The sequence below is a fragment of the Dromiciops gliroides genome, chromosome 2 (assembly GCF_019393635.1).
Source record: "Dromiciops gliroides isolate mDroGli1 chromosome 2, mDroGli1.pri, whole genome shotgun sequence".
Classification (NCBI taxonomy): Eukaryota; Metazoa; Chordata; class Mammalia; order Microbiotheria; family Microbiotheriidae; genus Dromiciops; species Dromiciops gliroides.
The window spans coordinates 332,567,599-332,589,850 of record NC_057862.1 but is presented as its reverse complement, the minus strand read 5'-3'; the positions used below and the strand labels follow the sequence as shown (position 1 = coordinate 332,589,850).

The following is a 22,252-nucleotide window of genomic DNA, read 5'->3' as shown; positions in this document are numbered from 1 at the left end:
ATGTCTGAACAAATTGTGGGATGAGATTATGATGGAACACTATTGTGCCATAACAAATGAAGAACAGGTCAGAAAAACCTGGAAAGACTAACATGAGCTGATGCAAAGTGAAATGTACTATATACAAAGTAACAGAAATATTGTAAGATGATCAGCTGTGAATGACTTAGCTATTTTCAGCAATACAACGTTCCAAAACAACACTGAAAGACTTTTGAAATATGCAATACATTTCCAGAGAAATAAATGATAGTTTCTATATACAGATTGAAGCATAATTTTTTAGTTCCTTTTTCTTAAGTTTTTTGTCTGTTTTCTTGTATAGCCTGACTAATGTGGAAGTGTTTTGCATGATTACACATGTATAATTTGTATTGGATTGCTTGCATTATTAAGGGGGGGGAAGGAGGAAGAGAATTTCAAACACAAAGTTTTAAAAATTGATGTTAAAAATTGTTTTTATGTGTAATTTGGGAAAAAATAAAATTCTGAATAAATAGGAAAAAAAGATCCAACCCCCTTTAACTTGGCCACTTTTGGATCCAATTTGGCAAGGCATTGTGTACTATACTTTAAAAAAAAAAATCTGAGGTGAAGAAAATCCAGGTTCAAATTGTACCTCTGCTACTTATGTGACCTAAAGCAAATCATATTTCTTTTCTAGGACTTAATTTTCTTATCTTTAAAGTGAGGGGAGTAGAATATCTATGGATATGTATATATACAGACGTATACACATACTTACATATACATGTACATGCACAAAATCTTGTAAGATTGTAGATTATTGACACCATTTACAAATGAGAAAGTTGAGACCCAGAGGGATTTCTGCTCAAAGTTACACAGATTATATGAGTCAGAATTAAGAATTAAAGCCATATTATTGGCCAGCAATTCTTCTTTCTATTACTGTACTGGGAAATGAAATTTCTTTTTCAAATTAGGAGAAAACTTAGATTGAATGGTATTTTTAAGGAAATGCAGTTCTGTTCATTTCAAGTACTGTATTCATTATACACAGTTGATGTTCAATAAATGTTAATGATTATGATATAGTCTATAAACAGATATGGACAAGTAAAATGAGAAAAGTTAATGAGAAAGTTACAATTCACATAAGCCCACATTATGTGATTTTTATATGCTGAACATAAAAGCCCTGATTCAGTTACTTGGAAAATTTACTTAATAAGTATCATGTATATCACATTCAATTTCTCACAATTGATGCAGAAATTTTAAGTCTTTCACTATCTATTATATAGATAGCATCCTTTCATAGAAGTCATTGTTTTTAATGTTTCATTAATAAAGCAGTATGTTCTGATAAGTTCACTGAACTTGAAATCACATAACCTAGAGGTTGAAGTCTCACTTCTTCTTACTAGTTATCTGAACTTGGACAAGTCAATTATCCTCACCTAGCCTTAGCATTCTGATCTATATGATGGGAATAATAACATTTGTACAACCAGTCTCACAGGTTTGTTGGAGATGGTCAAATAAACAAATGCATGAAGGAGTGCATTATTATTTATTGCAAATCAAAGACTTTGTAGATGTGAGGGACTATCAGTGTGAAATAGTTCACAAACTGTAAAACAGGTGATGTATTGGATTTTTTTTACTAAAGTGCTTTTTCTTTTCTTTTTTCCTCTTTTGTTTTAAAGGATGGCTTCATCATGACTCCCTAGACTAGGATGAATATGATAATATTAATAAAATATATCAAGAAGAGTTTTTAAAAATTAAAGTGCTTAGTAATCATTGTGCTCAGTAAATGTAAGTTGTTATTATTGTGTTACTGAAAATACACTGAGTCCCTTAGGCCAACTTGATTATCTCAAGTGTCATGCTATCATATCCACTTTTTTTTTGATGAGGCAATGGGGGTTAAGTGACTTGCACAGGGTCACACAGCTAGTAAGTGTCAAGTGTCTGAGGCTGGATTTGAACTCAGGTCCTCCTGAATCCAGGGCCAGTGCTCTATCCACTGCACCACCTAGCTACCCCTATATCCACTTATTTAAGAACCTACTGCTAGAGTACAGTCAATGTGTTTGGGTGTTTAAGCAAAAGTTAATCTTTTGTTACTCTTTATTTTTTAACTGAGGGATCTTAAAAAAACAATAGTTACATTACCCAATGATAGAACAATTCCATATATTGAAAGTGATTTTTAAGTGTACAAATTTATACACATATCCATGCTTAATTAGTGACCAGTTTACCTGGACAAGAACACTGTGAAACTATTATTCTCCCTTTCTCTTCTAATCCTTTTTATGAAATTTCTAGGTTAACCTTTTTAAATCACATCCCAAGTCATGGTCGTTTCTTACTCAAAGACTCTCAGTAGTTCTCCTAAATTATCTCTCACTGCATTCAAGGAATGACATTATAGCCTTGAATTAACCCCAATCTACTTCTTCAGCTTAGTCTCTTAGTACCTCTACTTCATTCATCTCATTCTCCAAATAAACTGGACTACTCATCATTTTTGCCACAAGCCCCATACCTTACTACTTTTGGTACCTTTGCTCACAATAATCCCTTTTCCCATCCACAGCTCCACTTATTCAGTTTCTACCCATCTTTCAAGGTCCAACTCAAATTCTATCTCTGTCAAGATCACCACTGTAATTATGCCCTTGATCCCAATATATTTCTACTCTAGAAGTTTGTTTTCAATAAATCATCTCCAACCCCTCTTGAATTTTGAGATTTTCTTTATCTACTAGCTCCTTCTACATTGCCTACAAACAGCTTGAAATTCCTCTACATGGCTATGAAAAAGATCTGCCTATAATGCTATTTTGACCACATCACCCTCCTATTCAATATACTCCAATGGATTGCTATTACCTCGAGGATCAAATAAAAGATCTTGTTTGGCTTTTAACGTCTTGCCCCCATCCAACTTTTTCACTCTTTTTATAGCTTATTCTCCTCCATGTATTCTATGACCCAGTGACACAGTCCTCTTTGTTGTTCCTCACACAAAACACTCCATCTCTTGACTTTATACATTTTCATTAGGAATCCCTCATACCTGGGATGCTTCCCTTCTGAATATCCACCGCCTATCTTCTTTGGTTTACTTCAAGTCTTAGGTAAAATTCTGCCGTCTTCAATTCCTCATCCCTGTCTATTGTTAGTGCCAATGACTGTCTCCAATTTAGCTTTTTTATATTGTATTTATACATAGTTGTTTGCCTTGTATCTCCACATTAAATGGTGAACTCCTTGAGCTTAAGAACTAGTTTATTTATTTTTTGCTTCTTAGAATAGGTCCTGGTTCATAGTAATTAAGTCAAAACAAGCCAATTAGTATTTATTAATCACCTACTTTTGTCCAGGATTTGGCAAAGTGCTGGGAACATAACAAAAGGCAAAATTAATAGTCCCTTCTCTCAAGAAACTACAACCTAATAGTGATGAGGTCCCATATCAGACTGGTGGTAGTGTCAGAGGAAAGAAGGAGAAATGTAACAGTGTTGTCACAAAGGTAGAAATGATAGGACTTAAATGATTGAATATAAGTGATGTGGAGGGTGAGAAAAAGTGAAGAGTCATAGGTAACTGGAAGAACAGTGATACCCTTGACATGGAAAGGGTCAGGGTTTGGGGCAAACATTTATAATTCAGTTTTGTAAATGTTGAGTTTAAGAGATCTGTGGGTGGGGTAAGAGATCTATGGGCAGTTATTCAGTAGGCAATTAGAGATATAAGACTGGATATCAGGTGAAAGATTCAGGATGGGCAATTATATATGAGATTCATCTGCATAGGGATTATAATTTAAACTAATGGAGGAGATGATAACATCCAGTGAAATAATACTGAGGAGGAAGACAGGGGTGCCTTGGGCAGAGATTTGGAGAATTCCCATTATTAGTGGTCATGACATGGGTGAAGACCCAACAAAAGGTACCAAGGAGTAGTCAGACAGGTAGGAAGACAACAAGGTGAGAGCAGTGTCAAGAAAAAACTAGAAAAAACAGTGGATCAAGTAGAAGAGGTTGATTGATAGTGTCAAAGGCTTCAAGGAGGTCAAGAAGGAAGAATATTGGGAATAAGCTCTTAGATTTGGCAATTAATCATAACAAGTAATAAACAGATTCTGGTTAACTTGATTTGGTACAATAGATATTCCCAAAGTATAATTATGGACAGCGGTTTGATGGCACAGTGGATAAAGCACTAGCCCTGGATTCAGGAGGACCTGAGTCCAAATCTGGTCTCAAATATTTGACACTTACTAGCTGTGTGACCCTGGGTAAGTCACTTAACTCTCATTGCCCCCCACACACACACACATACACACACAAAAAAAACAACAACCAAAAAAAAAAAAAAAACGAAGTATAATTCTGATCTTGGACAGGAAGGTTCAATTGTTCCCAATTTCCTTTAAGACAAAATACAAACTTCTTTAGAAATTAAAACCCTTCACAATTTGGTTTCAACATATATCTCCATATTGGTTTCCCATTATTATAACTTACTGTATACTGCAGCCAAACTGTTCTACATCCTATTCTTTTATATTAATTTTGTCTCCTACTATCCCTTATTTATTTATTTGTTTGTTTGTTTTGTTTGTTTGTTTGCTTATTTATTTATTCACTCATTCATTTATTCATTTTTCATCTATTTATTTCTCTCTCTCTCTCTCTCTATCTATCTATCTATCTATCTATCTATCTATCTATCTATCTATCTATTTATTTTTGTAGGGCAATAAGGGTTAAGTCACCTGCCCAGAGTCACACAGCTAGTAAGTGTCAAGTGACTGAGGCCAGATTTGAACTCAGGTCCTCCTGAATCCAGGGCTGGTGCTTTATCCACTGTGCCACCTAGATGCCCTGTACTATCCCTTTTTTTTGTCTTTTTGTTTGTTTTGGTGGGGCAATGAGGGTTAAGTGACTTGCCCAATGTCACACAGCTAGTAAGTGTCAGGTGTCTGAGGCTGAATTAGAGCTCAGGTCCTCCTGAATCTGGGGTCAATGCTTTATCCACTGCATCACCTAGCTGCCCCCATTATCCCTTTTGATGGACTATCCCTAATACTTTTTACGTTTTACTCTTACTTCCCTTTGTACTCAATTTGCATTCCTCCTCTTAAACAAGACCATTTTAAACCAACTTTAGTGTTAGTGCCCCCACCACTACTCTGACATTACTTTGAATTGATTTATCATATATTTTGCATTTCTTTATTGCTATTGAAGTTATTTTCCCTAAGTATCTGGCACCATATCTGACAACGTTTGGTGAATTATATTGATTTTTTTTTTGCAGGGCAATGGGGGTTAAGTGACTTGCCCAGGGTCACACAGCTACTAATTGTCAAGTGTCTGAGGCCAGATTTGAACTCAGGTACTCCTGAATCCAGGGCTGGTGCTTTATCCACTGCACCACCCAGCTGCCCCCAAATTATATTGAATTTGATAAATATCTATTAAGAACCTACTATGTGCATGATACTGTGATAAGTTCTGGGGATACAAAAAGAGGCAAAAGCCAGTCCTTGCCCTCAAGGTAATTTCAATCTATTTGAATTAAATGAGCTAAGAGAATGGATCATAACTTAATGGATCAAACATTTCAAGTTTGATGGTGCCTTAGAAGTCACTGAAACCAACCCTCTCATTTATAGATGAAGAGAGTAAAGCAGTTATGTTGAATACAGTTGAATGACTTGCTAAATTTCACAGATGAACTGAGTACCAGAGATAGGTAGGATTCAAGAACTTTGAAACCTGAATCAGTGTATCATGCAAAGAGAAAAAGAAAACATGATATAGAGCTAGATAGAAGCCACACCTGGTAAACTTATGATGAAAAAAAAAATCCCTTAGTCCAAATGCCTTAAAACAGAAAGATAATTAGGACAGCCTAGGAAGTTCTCTATAGGATATTCTTTCTATTATGAACACTAACTTTAAAGAAGTACAAAGGATGCTTTAACATTCGTTTCCTAGCACACATCAGTGAGAAAAGTGACAGCTTCTAACTTAATCCCATTTTAAGTATAGGAAAGCCATGCTCACATAAAATTTTAAATTTGATGATGATGTGAGACACCCAAGTATTTAATGTAAGTAAAACTTCATAACATTAATTTATGATTCTACCAGCAAGTCAGCTCATTTAGTGTTATTCTAATGTCAATAGTCATCTTAAAACATCCAAAGGGTGAATGTCCTTGAGTTTATAATAGTTTTGTTTCTTCTTATGTATTTCCATAAAACATATTACCAGGGTTTTCAGTGAATAAATAAAACATAAATGTTCTTTAAAAATCTAAGTTCATTGCTTACAATTCTAAGGGTGGCTGCTTTCTTTTAAATTTGAGTTATCTTTTTAAAAACAAAACTTTTTTTCTCTATTTTTAAAAACATTCTTGAAAGGGAACAGGACTCTAAAATGCTTTCACTTTTTTTTCTCCAAAATGAAACCAGCCAACAAACAAACAGTATCCTAGAATGCCAGAACATGAAAGGACCTTTAGAATCATTTGGTCTGGGGTCAGCTAGGTGGCACAGTGGATAAAGCACCAGCCCTAATTTCAGGAGGAACTGAGTTCAAATCCAGCCTCAGAAACTTGACACTTAACTAGCTATGTGACCCCGGGAAGGTGACTTAACCCTCTTTGCCCCACACACACAAAAAAAAAATCATTTCGTCCAATTATTTCATTTTACAGATAAGGTCACTGATAACCAAAAAGGGGAAGTGAATTACTTTCATATGTTTTAATAATTATAACCCCAGACAAAGTGCTACCATGTAATGATGGGGTTAGGGTGAGTGTATGGCAATGGAAAATTAGGGAAATGAGAGACTCATGAAAGGAACTTCAAATGGATCAGATGCCTTGCAGTGTAGTATAAATCTCAATTAAAGAATGCTATCAGCTTCATCTCAGATCTAATACTCCCCCAAATTTCTTAACAGAGATTAAAACATAATTGCTACCAAGAGTACTTACAACAGTAAGTTCTTCATATATGCCAATTATTTTCTTGTGTACTTTATTTTAAAATTACCTTCACAATACATCACAAAAATCTATACTTATAAGAAAAATATTAACTAAAGAGCAAAAGCGGTGTGGGAAAATGTCCCATGAGTGTGAACATGACTTATTCCCCCAAAAATGATTGAATAAGTTGCCTGAGAGTTCTGCAACATTGCCTTTATTGATTGACTACTTAAAAGCTTTTGAATTATTTTCACATGCATAGCTCATTCATATAGAGCAGATATATTAAATAAAACCAAGTTGAGGAAAAAAACCAGAATATTTTATGTCCACTTTAAAAATGACTATTTAAATCAACACCAATACAAACCTGTCAAGAACAATAGTTATTAAATGAGGCACTTTTCAGGGAAACACTTTAATCCCATTATGATTTTGCTTATCCTTATATTCATTAACATCTCTCCTAAATAGTACTAACTCTAACTTCCATATTAAAGAGTGTTTCATTCATCACTTTATGTACATAAATTTCTATCAATGTGTATAGCTCCACCAAAAAAAATCAACAAACAAAACACATTAAAAAAATCTCTTTCCTTTAGTGGGAATATTTTTTGAAGGATATCACAATGTCATTTGGACTTGATAAGTATAATTTTTAATATAAAATATAAAATTTATATAAAATATAATTTTTTATATATACAAATGATTTTTTTCAAAGGTTTTGAGCTTGAATTTGGAAATCAATATATTTCAAAATAATTTTATATCCTCTAGGCAAGAGAGAGTGAATATTAAGTTATCAGGAAGAAAGCTGGGTGGCAACTAAGTGGTATGTTGGATAAAGTCCCAGACCTGAAGTAGGAAGACTCATCATCCTGAGTTCAAATATGACCTAAGTCACCTTCTAGCTGTGTGATCCTGAGCAAGTCACATAAGCCTGACCACTCCAGTATCTTTGCCAAGAACATATCAAATGGGAAGAGTTGGACACAGCTGAAATGACTGAACAATAGCAACAAAAACAAAATATATTAAGAGACTTAATGGTAACCTGAAATAATGTCAAAATGGATAGAACATATTTAGAAGCAATTAATACCCATTCAGTGTTAGATTAAATGTTCACTGTTGAAATAGTAAAATGGATCACATGAGATCTGGAAAGATTCCTAACAAAAACCCATACTATATACATACACACACACACACACAAACATATATATATATATATATATACATACATACATAAATACATATACATATATATGTGTATATGTGTGTGTGTATAGATACACACATATATACATACACACACACACACACACACACATATATTTGTGGGGCAATAAGGGTTAAGTGCATTGCCCAGGATCACACAGCTAGTAAGTGTCAAGTGTCTAAGTCCGGATTTGAACTCAAGTCCTCCTGAATCCAGGGCCAGTGTTTTATCCACTGCACCACCTAGCTGCCCCAAAAACCTATACAATAGTAACAAGATTCCAGACCTAACACCTATGTCAGCTAGAGAAAAGATTAAACTTATTTGCTAAAAGGGAAGAAGATTAATAGAAATTTTCAGATAGATGATGTTAGATAAATAGATATAGATATATGGATATATCACTCTGTGACTTTGATTTATATATTTATATTTATGAATATAATCATTTGGTCCTATATATATATAATCATTTGATCCAATTATTTCATTTTACAGATAAGGTCACTGATAGCCAAAAAGGGGAAGTGAATTACTTTCATATGTTTTAATAATTATAATTCCAGACAAAGTGCTACCATGTAATGATGGGGTTAGGGTGAGTGTATGGCAATGGAAAATTAGGGAAATGAGAGATGCATGAAAGGAACTTCAAATGGATCAGATGCCTTGCAGTGTAGTATAAATCTCAATTAAAGAATGCTATCAGCTTCATCTTAGATCTAATACTCCCCCAAATTTCTTAACAGAGATTAAAACATAATTGCTACCAAGAGTACTTACAACAGTAAGTTCTTCATATATGCCAATTATATATGGGTATATCACTCTGTGATTTTGATTTATATATATGATTTATATATATATATATTTCATATATGGACCAAATATACATACTTATATTTATATTTATATATATGAACCTATGTGTATATCTCAATTTCCATCTAACTACTATCTACTATCTATCTATCATCTCTCTATCTGAGAATGTCTATTGATCTTCCTTATATGTATATATATAAATGAATAATATAGATAGAATAGAGATATACACATATCTCTATTCATCTATCTATATATTTGAGAATGTCTATTGTAAGTATGTATGTCAAAAACTCGAAAAAAAATAGTTATGGAACAACCAGCCTTACTGATTAATGGAAATGGTAGAATTGAATCAGAACAAAACATAACTGAAGGCTACAAAATTTAGTACTTATCAAATTCCTGGTAAAACAGTATTTGGTTACCATTATTCATCAAAGGTTGCTATCTTTCATGAACTAACAAATGACAAACTATACCACAAATACAAGTCTCAAAGTATCCTAGATAAAATAGCTAATAAATATACTGGAAGTACAGTATCATGACAGTCAGAACTTTTGCCCACCCTTATGTAATACAACATTTTCATAAAAATTTAACACCATTACTTTAAAATAGATTTTACTATACCATATATTCATATTCTCAAAAATACAGTAAACAAAAATCTTCAATTTAAAAAGGCCTAGCATAAGAAATTAAAATAATATTGCAATAGCAAAAGGTACATCTTGAGCATAATGAACTGTTTCACTGGTTAAAAAAAATCACCATTTATAGTAAAATAAAATCATTAGGACATGTACTCACATAGGATTATAAAGGAAATCAATTGTATTGAAACAGTCAGTGCAGTTTCAAGCTGGGACATAAATATATGTCCTAATGATTTTATTTAACTATAAATAGCAATTATTTCGCTTAGCTGTGAAAGAGTCTATAGAACATTCAAAATAAGACAAAGTAATAGTATAATGCCTTATCTCAGGTCCATTGCTATCTGACCTCCATTAAAAAATAATAATAAAGTAATATGGATAACAATAAATAAAACAATACTTTAAAGATTAGAAATCATTTTACATATTTCATCTCCTTTGATCTTGTCATCATCATCATCATTATTTTCATTTTGCAGAGGAGGGAACTGAAGCTCAGTACAGTTATGACTTTCTCATAGACCAATATATAGTAATGGTCAGAGATGGAATTCAAAATGTACTCTTTCCTGTCTCTAATTCCAATATTCTATCAACTGGTTGTAATACTGTTGTATACTTAATATTTAAGTAAAGTGTAAGAGCTCCTTGGTTTTATAGTTCTATCTTAACAACAAATCTCTACTTATACAAAAGTCCTTTTTTTGAGGGAAGAACAAAAAAGTGGGGAAAATCAGCATTGTGTGTTCCTGAAAATATTATCTAAAGAGAGGTGTAGTCCAGGAGATTACAAATGTATAATCTTATCTTTCTAATTTGAATAAATATAAACTACACCAAGACAGTGTTTCAATTTAATTGATTCAGGTTAGCTAGGTGGCTCAGTGGAAAGAGCATCAGCCCTGGAGTCAGGAGGACCTGAGTTCAAGTGTGGTCTCAGACACTTGACACTTACCATCTGTGTGAGCCTGGACAAGTCACTTAACCCCAATTGCCTCAACAAAAAATTTTTTAAAAAAAGTTTCCACTCAATTTAATTGATTCCCCTTTAGTTCTACATATTTTATTTTAAGCATTTAAAAACATTATTCTTAGAAGGGGTCCTAAGCGACAGCCTTGTGGATAAGTTCCATGCTCCCATTTTATATATGTGGAAACTGAGGCATAGAGGTTAAGTGACTTATACATGATCACGTGCAACTCTTAAGCATCTGTAGTACTATTTGGATCAAAGTCATTCTGACTTCAGGGCTGGTGCCATATCTACTGCTCCATGCTTCATCTGTCTTTCTTTCTTTGTGTGTATATATATATATATATATATATATATATATGTGTGTGTGTGTGTGTGTGTGTGTGTGTAGGATAACAAATAAAATACTGATTTGTATAATGTGCTGTATAGCTAGACAATATGCAGAATATTAAATGTATTGACTGATAAATAAATCATTGAGTTTTGCATAAAGCAACCAATTCTCAAAAAAAAAATTCATCAAGCATAAAAACTTTATTTTTATTTCTCAGATGATCAGTGCCTAGTCCGTAGAGAGCCACTCTCTAATAGATTTTAGGTGGACATCTACACTGAATTCCCTAAGCAATTATAGAGTCAAAGAAACTTTTTATAAATAATTTTACCCCTATACAAAAAATATAGCAGGGGAATTTTCCAGAGTTATGTGTAAGTTGTATAGATTATGGTCCTTTTTGCTACTATAATTCATATTTTATCACTAGTCAAAAGACAATAATGTAGTAAAATCAGTAATGTATTTGGAGTCAAATATAAGAATTGTTTCTAAACAAGCTCAGGTTCTCACGTGCTTAGTTAGATAACTTAACAAAACTAATCCTTATTTTCATCATCTATAAAATAAAAACTAGTTTATATCCAAGATACCTTTAAAAGTTAAAGATTACTTCTCTGATAATACATTCATAATACCATAAATTTCCTTTTCAAAGAGCTGCAAGAGGGGTTTCAACACAAAATTTACATTGACATTTTTGTTAGAGTTCTCCATCCTTAAGGAAACCTCCATTTAGGAGCAAGAAGGGGGATTTGATTGAAATTACATTGCTGGGGAGGGGAAAAGGAGGAAGGAGTGGGGGAGTGAGTAAACCTTACTATCATCAGAAGTGGCTCAAAGAGGGAATAATATACATACTCAAGTGGGTATGGTAAAATATTTTTGCCCAGAGGGAAAGTGGGAGGGGAGGAAGATTAGGGGAGGGGGGAGAAGAGGGGAATGAGGGAAGGGCAGATTGGGAGAGAGAGGAGTAAAAAGCAAAACACTTTCCAGGAAGGTGAAGATGTTCTGCATAATTGCACAAGTATGACATATTGAATTGCTTGATTTCATAGGGAGGTTTGAGGAGGGAGGGAGTAAGTAAAACTTCGAACACAGAATTAGCTCAAAGACCTTAATCTCATCAGAGTAGGCTCAAGGAGGGAATAACATTCATGCCCAATTGGGAGGAGTAATCTATTTAACCCTACAGGAAAGTAGGAGGAGAAGAGGATAAGGAGAGAAGGGTGAAAGAAGGGAGGGCAGAGCAGGGGAGGGGACAGTCAGAAGTAAAACACTTTTGAGTAGGAATAGGGTAAAAGAAGATAGAAAATAGAGTAAATATGAGAAGGGAATAGGATGGACAGGAATATTTATGATGATTGATTAAATTTTGTTTTCTAACTGTTTTCTCTCACAACCTAGCTAATGTGGAAATGTTTTCCATGACTTCTTATGTATAACTTATATTGAATTGCTTGAGTTTGTGGTGGTGAGGGGTGGGAAGGGAGGGAGGAAGAGAAGTTGGAACACAAAGTTTTAAAAAATTGATGTCAAAATTGGTCTTTACATATATTTTGGAAAATAAAATTCTAAAAAAGGAAAGAAGAAAAAAGAAATTACATTGCTTATAGTAACATAGGTAGAAAATGTGGATTCTCTGCCATCTCTTATTGAACCTTTTAGATACCTTGATAGGCTATAAATTATAAACAGTCAATTTCATTATTCTTTTCCACTTTAAAAATGTATTATAACTCTAAATACATTGGTACTAAAAAAAAAAAAACCTCTAAATGATTCACTTGGATTTTTAAATTTACTAGTTGTTTAGATTTTGTTCATATGACATTATCCATCTGTATAAATAAAGAAAATATTTGATTGCTGCAACTTCCAGGGATAGAGTAGAAAAGCACTCAAACAAGTGCTCTCAAAATTCTCCTCCAAATAACTTTAAAATCCTACTTCAAATTGAATTCTGGAGTACCAGAGACCATAAAAGGTCAGTGTGGCACATTCTTCCAGCCCAAGATAACATAAGAAGTAGGAAAGAGAGATTTGTGACATAGGGAAAGAGGCTTGCTTAAATTCCATGTAAAGGAAACACCAGTAATGGGATGAGGTGGTGGAGACAGAATTATCAGTAGTTTTGGGAGCTCCCAATACAGAGACAGTAAAGAAGACCTGGCTATAGGTCAGAAAGAGCTTTAAAAGTTACCATTGTGGGGCAGCTAGGTGGTGCAACGGATAGAGCACCGGCCCTGAATTCAGGAGTACCTGAGTTCAAATCCGGCCTCAGACACTTAACACTTACTAGCTGTGTGACCCTGGGAAAGTCACTTAATCCCAATTGCCTCACTAACAAAAAAAAAAAAAACAACAACAAAAAAAGTTACCATTGTTCTAGCACTAGACACAAGATAAGATGCTGTTTGACAACTCCATTGTTTATGCTCACTTTTAAATCATAATTCAAGGGCAGAGAGGAGCACTTTTGGTCAAAAAGGAGTGGAATCCCTGAGGAGCAATATATCTTCTGACCCAAAGGGACAAGGTCAATGAGGAATAGTGTCAATTCCAACCCCAAGGGATCAAGGACCTTTCCTGGGTAAGGAACAGAATGCAGACCTAAGGAGCAGTGACCACACCTCTTCCCAGATAATACCACATTCAAAGCACTGAAAATTTCCCAACCACCAGAACTAGATCTAAAACAACACTGTATAAAAGCCTCCAAGCTTCAAGCTTTAGCTTGAGAGAGAGCCCTTTTTCTTCATGTTAGAAATAGAGACCAACAATAACATGAAATTCCAAATCAAGAAATAGGGTGAAAAATGAGTAAATAACAACAATAAAAGATGTGACACTGACTCAAGACACTGACTCAGAAGACAGTGAAGTTTAAAAAAAAAAAAACTAAAAGCAAAGCCTGAGGGGAAAAATTTGAATCAGAAAAAAAGCCAAAAAGAATTCCTTGAAAAAGCGAAAAATTATTTCCAAAACCAGAGTAATAGAGGAAAAATTGGGTTAAGAAATGAAATCAAAGAAAGGAAATTAGGAAAAGACAATTAATAGGTTGGTAAAAGAGGCACAAAATTAATAAAGAGAACACATTAAAAACAGAATTAACTAAATATAAAAAGTACAAAGATTCACTAGTGAAAAGAAGTCCTTAAAAGAAAGGAATAGGCCAAATGGAAAAAGAGGTACAAAAGCTCACTGAAGATATTAATTCTTTTAAAATGTTAATTGGTCAAGTGTAAGTTAATGACTCCATGAAACATCCAGTCTTCTCAAGGAGGGAGAAATGGTGGGAGGGAAAGAAAGAATTTGGAACACAACAGTTTAAAGAATTACTTGAAGGGGGCAGCTAGGTGGCACAGTAGATAAAGCACTGGCCCTGGATTCAGAAGGACTTGGGTTCAAATCTGGCCTCAGACACTTTACACTTACTAGCTGTGATCCTAGGCAAGCCACTTAACCCTCATTGCCACACAAAAACAAACAGATAAAAATTAAGAGAATGACTTGAAAACATACATGTAATTGGGAAATATTTAATTAAATAAATTCAATAATTTTTGAAAGCTTGATTGCTTCTCCAGATGCTTCAAATAGTTAAATGCAACAACAAAAAAATGATATTTTTATGAGTATGAACTGAAAGTCTGGACTTGGGCCAGAATTTTGCTATATTTACATGTAACCTCATTTTCACATTTTTCTCAAATTAATTTTCTGATAAACATCCCCCATTCTATGTCAGTCCCTGTTGGGCTTCCTTCAGTCTCTGAAAATTACATATGTTGAATACCACTTGCTTCTTTTTATCCTCTGTAGTTGGTTTGTGCTGCCCTGTTCAAAAGAAATTTCTAAAGCCTAAGAACATCCTTAAAGGCTCCTCCAGGAACCTAAAATCTTCTATTAAAATCAGGAGTACAAAGTAGTTTTAAGAAAAGGAAATTGAAGACTTGCTGTGAGGCTTTCCTCCTCTGAAACTGTAGAACTTTGACTATAGTGGAATGAAAACTTCAGGGTTACATGTTTTGCTCCCATTTAACACTGATTTAAGATATTTCAAATTCTGAACTTCATTACTCTTGCTATCTTTTGCTGTAAGATGTATATTAGAAAAATGAACCATTACCAAAACAATCTCATCCTCCACTGGTACCCTTGTGACTGTGGGCAGAGTCGTCCTGGACACCTTCTGCACTCCTCTCTGGTTCTGAAGGTTGGTAAAATAATTGACAGCTGCAAACTCAATAAGGGCAGAGAAGACAAAGGCAAAACACACAGCTATGAACCAATCCATGGCAGTGGCATAGGACACCTTTGGCAAAGAATGCCTAGCACTGATACTTAAAGTGGTCATGGTTAAAACCGTGGTAATTCCTAAAAAATAAAAAGAAAGAAATGTATGATTTTAGAACTGAGGATCCTATAATGAGATCAAATGAGATAGTGTTAATGAAAAGCATGAAGGAAGTGCTGAATTAATGAAAAAAATATTAGCAATTACAATGATGCTTTTAAATGTTATGAAGGTTAACTACAAACATCAAGAAATGGATACTTATTGATTAAATTTACATTGATTTTAGAAATTTAAAATGACTTCCTTGAAGTCATTCATTCCTAAAGCTCCCTGTCCTTTCAAATGAATCTTTTAGGAATAGCATAGAAGTACATAGAGATAGATATATCCATAGGATGAGATGATTACTTAGGTCTGCTAAACTCTTTATTTCATTGGTTTAAAATAGTATTGAAAGTAATCATTTGATTATTTATTCATGATGAACTAGGCTTTATTATAATGTAATTTATATTATTCCCTTTTCCTAATAATGTAAGAGACTGTTAGGAAGTAAGGAAAATAATATTAATAATAATAATAGTAATAATAAATCTTTAAAATTTTGGAAAACACTTCATAAATGTCCTCTCATTTAATCCTCACAATAACCATGGAAGATAGGTTGTCTTATTCTTTCCATTTTATAGATGAGGAAACTGAGGCAGAGGTTAAGTGAGTAGCCTATGGTTACAAAGTTAATAAGTGTCTGAGGCTAGATTTGAACTAAAATCTTCCTCATTTCAGTTTTAGAGCTCTATCCACTGTACCACCTAGCTTTAGTACATTTAATAATAATAATAATAATAATAATAATAGAAAACAGCAACAACAACATTTACATAGCACTTTAAGGTTTACAAAGATTTTACACGCTTTTGATACTGGAGACAATAGCATGAAGTATTATTAGACTCATTTTATAGACTGGAGAACTAAAGCTGAGAAAAGATAATTGACTTGGCCATGGTCACATAGCTACTAAGTGTCAGTAGCAAAATTTGAAAACTGGTCTTCTTGACTCCAAGTATAGCCCCTTATAACATATAGTAAATAAATAAAAATGAAGATAGATAAATAAATGATTAAACAACCAATAAATGAGTAAAGAGAGAAAGAGAAAAAAATCAGTACTTAATTGGATTACATACCAGCATTATACTATATTTCTTTTTTTTTTAAATGTTCCAATTAAGAAACTAACAACACTATTCATGCATGAACTGTGACTCAGGGATAATTTATATTGCTCACTATTTTAAAATGTTAATTATCACTACCATTTTTCAAAGATTATTACAGGGAAATCTATATAAATTAAAAATGAAGTCCATTTTATTTTCTGAATAACTAAGATGCATCTAGTTGGAATATCTGAGAATGTCATTTCAATTGACTTTACAAATGATCATCATGTACCTGTTATGTACCCAACACTACCTTAGGCACTGAGGGAATATGAAAATCAATTTATGTCACTGGGCCCTTCCCTCAAGGAATTTGCAAGATACTCGTGCAGAAATAAGATTCATAATAGCATGTGCATGTGCCATCTCCGTTTTTAATCATTTTTAGGAAATAATGTCAAACTACTGAGCACAGACTGATTTTCTTTTGTACTGGGGAAGTCTTATCTGTAAACTCTTATCAGAGTATGAATTCTCTTTAATCTTAAGGTTAAAGTGAGAGTGCTATTGGGTCACATCCCAATTCATGTAAAGATTTTAATTTTATCATGAATTTTAATGTTATTTAAAACTAAAGATCATATAAATGGGTCCCTATAGTCTTAAGTCATATACTCCCTGAGCTTTGGTTTTCTTATCAATTAAATGTAGGGATGAGGTTTTATAAACCCTGAGATCTATCAAGTTCTATCTCTGTGATTTGGTTAAAGAACAACAGGATAGGGGCAGCTAGGTGGCTCAGTGGATAAAGCACTGGCCTTGGATTCAGGAGGACCTGAGTTCAAATCCAGCCTCAGACACTTGACACTTACTAGCTGTGTGACCCTGGGCAAGTCACTTAACCCCCATTGCCCTACCAAAAAAAAAAAAAAAAGAACAGGATATTATTTCATTTTACTCTAGAACTGGAAGTGACATTGAGAGATGGGTCTTAGCAACTTTCTATTTTACAGATGACAAAACTGAGTGCCAGGAAGAGTGAAAAACCTGCCCAATGTCACCCAGCTTGGGAGTGGAAGCCCCAGGATTCTCACCTAGAGCTTCTAAATCCCATGCCAGTGCTTTTGTACGAAAACATGCTAGCACTCAAAAATCTTATCTTGTTATTGCATTTGCTTCTCTCAGTGAAGATGCTTAACTCTATAAAATTTTAGTGGTTCTTTTTACCAACTTGATTCTAGAATCAGGTCAGACTAAAGTCATTCTGGCACAGGTACTGGCAGCCTTGTACCTAAAGTGTTAGCTACCTTTCTGCTTCTGGTGTCTATCGGGCAATTCAATTACATATTGTATTTTTTATTGATTTAATAGAAGGAAATACTGTCAAATGATATAATAATGTGTATTGTATCAAATTGAACTGAACTGAATTTGTATAATTTTGGACTAATTTCTAATTCAGGTAGGCATAATCTCACTGCCTTTTGGTTAAGGCAAACTAGGATGAGCTTTAAAATGAGAAGATTCACCAAGAAAAAGTAGCCCAGAAAGGTTGGTGACTTTCTCAAAGTCATATAGGTCACAAATAGGAAAGGTAGGATTCAACCCCTGGTCTTTTGATACCTGTGATCTCTTCACTGTACCATGCTTTCAGTTACAAGGCCTTGAGAAGTTTGAAGTTCACAACTGGTCATTTTATTTAAAGAGTGAACATTATAATTTTTATTGCTTTAGCCAAATGATCTAAAAAGATACTGTGGAAAAACTGAACAGTGTCAAAGACTTACAGTTCCTCATATTCTAAGAAGCTCACTGAAACAAAGAGCTGTGGTGGAAAAAAACTTGTTTTGGCAACTGGAAATCTGAATTTAAACTAATGTGCCACTGAGCAAGTCTTAATTTTCCTAGATCTCTGTACTCTCATTTGTAAAATGAGGGTAGGAGGAAGTCAGTTTTGAAGTCCCTTTCAGCTCTAAATATTGTGATCCTAAATTCCATTTTGCAATTCATTTATATGACTATCAGTTTTAAAAATATGTTCACATTCATTGACTCAGTTGATCATTATGACAACCTGGTAAAGTGGAAAGTTGAAGCATTATATGCATCTTAAAGATAGCAAAGCTAAGGCCCAAAATAGAGAAATTTATTCTCCAAAGTAAGATATCTAAGCAATTAACAATGAATCAATTGCTCAACAATTTTTGTGAATGGGATAAGAAGATATTTCTCTAATCTTATGCAAACAGCATAATGATGACTTACACACTTTAATGGAAATAATACATCAGCTTCAATCATCCCATACAAACCTTTTCACTAGCCAAACATTTCAGCTTAACATTATATATTCTATGAAAAATGTCTATAAGCCTTGAGGGAAGAATATATCATTGCCTAGGAGGAAGGATATCTTCTATTTAAATTTTATAATAATACATTTTAAGTGAACCAAAATATACACATTTATATGTGGAATATACTTCTTATTTGCATAGTTCTGGATAACCAATGAATGACATATGTCTGTACGCTGATAAATTTGTAATCACACAGGAAACAGCAAGGGTTTGGGTTAGACCTCATCCTCAGACATTTAATTTAGCTATGTAACCATGGCAAATTCTCTTTCCTTCTCAGAGTCTCAGTTTCCTCCTCTGCAAAATGAGGGGATAATAATACTCACAAAACTCACCCTCATAGTGTTTTAAGAAAAGCATTATGCAAACTTTAAAACATTTTGCAAATGTTATTTATTATTCTTATTGAGTAATTTTATTGTCATTATTGGCATTATTTTACCCAATATTATGTTAAATAATTTTACACTTTCATAACTGGTACTTTCTTTTAGAGGTAGCATGGTATAGTTGAAAGAATATTGGATTCATAGTTGGAATTAAGTTCAAATTCCATCTCTGTCACTTATTACTTGTTTAGTCTAAAGCAAGTCACTCCACCTCCCAAGCATCAGGTTCCTCATCCATAAAAGACAGTATAATAGATTGAATAGAGTACTGAACTTGGAGTCATGAAGACCCAACTTCAAATCCTATCTCTGATTCTTACTAGCTGTGGACAAATTGCTTAAGCTTTCTGAAACTTAGTTTCCCCAAATGTAAAATCAGTATAAGAAAATCTGTAGTGGCTGCCTCAGAAACTTATTGTGAAACTCAAATTAGATAATTTTTTGTGAAGAACTTTGCCAAATTTGTTGTATTGTAGCTCTAAATATAGCCTTTACTGTTTGTTCCAGTTGCCGGTGCCTTCTTTCCAATGACATGCTGTGTATTTATAGTGAAAATACGTTATATATAAATATATATACACATTCATATTATATCTTCTGAGGTTTTTTTGTTTGTTTTTGGTTTTGGTTTTGGTGAGGCAATTGGGGTTAAGTGACTTGCCCAGGGTCACATAGCTAATAAGTGTTAAGTGTCTGAGGCCAAATTTGAACTCAGGTCCCACAGACTCCAGGACTGGTGCTCTATCCACTGCGCCACCTAGCTGCCCCATATTTTCTGTTTTAAAGGGAGATCCTTTAGAGCAGGAGCCATTTATCTTTTGCTTTTGTTTTTCCCATGCCTAGGACAGTGCCTGGAACAAAGTAAGTATTTAATACAAATATCTGTTATAATTGCTTTTGTTATTCCTACCTTCCCTTTGTTGATTATATCCAATTTATCCTGTCTACCTTGTTTGTACCTAGCTATTTCTTTTTTTTTTTCTTTTAAATAAAAAGATCTGTTTGGGACATGTTGAGGGGTTTTTTTGGGGGTGGGGGGAGCAAGGGGGGTTAAGTGACTTGCCCAGGGTCACACAGCCAATAAGTGTCAAGTGTCTGAGGCTGGATTTGAACTCAGGAACTCCTGAATCCAGGGCCGGTGCTTTATCCACTGCACCACCTAGCCGCCCCCGTACCTAGCTATTTTCAAGCTATCTCCACTATTACACTCCAAGTTCCTTGAGAGTAGGGACTGTCTTTTAACATTCTTTGTATCCTCAGCTCTTAGAACAATGCCTGGCACATAGTAGGTACTTAATAAATACTTATTGACTCACTGACTGAACTTGCAGGTTTATACTGAAAATTAAAATGAGGTAATAAAAGTTGTCAGATGTTTATGAAAGGAACTTGAAAGATGTAGAGTGTTGGGAAAGTTAAACTAGTATTTAATTTGCATCACATTTTTGTTTATGCACATTTTACATGTTTGTATTTTTAAAATTTTTATTACAACTTTAGATCATTTATTTATGGTAACCTCATTTTGCTGTTTCAGATGCAATCAATGGATTAAAAACTACATAATGTCTACCTACACAGCTCAAGTTGCAGAAGTGGGGAGGGGGGAAGGAGGATTATCTCAGAACTATATTCCCCCTATTTTTCTATGTTACTCCCGAGGGTCTTTTTTTTTTTTTTTTTAGTGAGGCAATTGGGGTTAAGTGACTTGCCCAGGGTCACACAGCTAGTAAGTGTTAAGTGTCTGAGCCCGGATTTGAACTCAGGTACTCCTGACTCCAGGGCCGGTGCTCTATCCACTGCGCCACCTAGCTGCCCCCGAGGGTCTTTTAAATGCCACATACAGACCTATCTTTTTTTCCTTATTTAATTTCTTTATATCCAATATGTAACACAAGCTAGGAACCAGGAAGCACATCAGCCACCATTCTTGCAGAAACAGTCCTTTAGTTGGTCAAGAATACAATTGGATGAGGGTCATGGTGAGAGGGCATTCTCTCTGAATAAGGTAGGAATTTGTTTTTTCATAGGTAGATGGGGAAAAAAGCAATTGCAATGAATATTCCATTAAATTATAGAAAGGATGTGAGGTAATGGATAAATAGTATGAGGGTAGAGACAGTAAAGCATACCAAAAACAGTTCTAGCAGGCACAGACTCCTTATTAATCCAGAAAGACACCTGAGATAGAATGACTGTCATAATGCAGGGAGTGTATATCTGTATCATGAAATATCCCATCTTCCTTTGCAAGTGGAAATAAACTGTCATGATTACATATTCACCTGCAAGGAGACACGTATATCAGGGTTATTGTTGTTGACACTATGCAAAAGAAGGAAGCTTAAAGTAAATCAAACAGGATTTTAAATTAGCATGTCCTAGGAGAGAGAGAGAGAGAGAGAGAGAGAGAGAGAGAGAGAGAGAGAGAGAGAGAGAGAGAGAGAGAAAAGAACAAGAAAAGTTCAATGCACCAAAAAGGTGGGTGGGGGAAAACCTTATCATTTCATAGAGTAAAGAAGCACATCCATTTATTCTTTAGATATTTTTATCACGTACTGACAAACGCAGCATCCTTCAAGGTCAAGCCAGACTGCATACATCTATACACCTAGTGTAGAAATCAATTTTTAGCAAATCTTTCTGGAACTTTCAGGAGCACAAGCTCAGCTATGGAATAATAAGTAGTTATGGTAATGTCAACAAGGTAGACTACTGGGAAACTGTGGTGTGGTTACCAGGTGAGGGCTACCACCACATAGGTTCTGGCCATGTTCTTACCTGTGTTAGACTTTATTATCTCACTAGACACAGTCTGTCCAATCAGATCATACTGTAAGAGACTCGAGGATTCTTGCGGAACTTCTACAGAATAAAGAGGACCCTTTTTCCATGTATAGATGATCTCACTTTTAGGATAAGCATCTGAATTTTAAGAACAGATTAAGCATAGCAATGAATCTTAGTATTTTTCTCCTGTCAACATAATCCATTCTTGTTTCATTTTATGTA

General features: G+C 34.2%; 1 protein-coding gene across 5 annotated transcripts in view; it reads right to left on the bottom strand.

Moving 5' to 3' along the window:
- GABRA6 (gamma-aminobutyric acid type A receptor subunit alpha6) overlaps positions 1-22,252 on the bottom strand; it is a 68,314-nt gene that overhangs the window by 25,623 nt on the left and 20,439 nt on the right. For 3 of the 5 annotated variants that reach the window (XM_043989226.1, XM_043989225.1, XM_043989229.1), the window contains 3 exons: positions 22,022-22,165; positions 21,373-21,525; positions 15,155-15,402 (listed from right to left, as the gene is read on the bottom strand). In XM_043989226.1, coding sequence (XP_043845161.1) covers positions 15,155-15,402; positions 21,373-21,525; positions 22,022-22,165 — 545 coding nt within the window. The remainder of the gene's footprint in view (positions 1-15,154; positions 15,403-21,372; positions 21,526-22,021; positions 22,166-22,252) is intronic. The other 2 variants (XM_043989228.1, XM_043989227.1) reach the window with 2 other exon arrangements.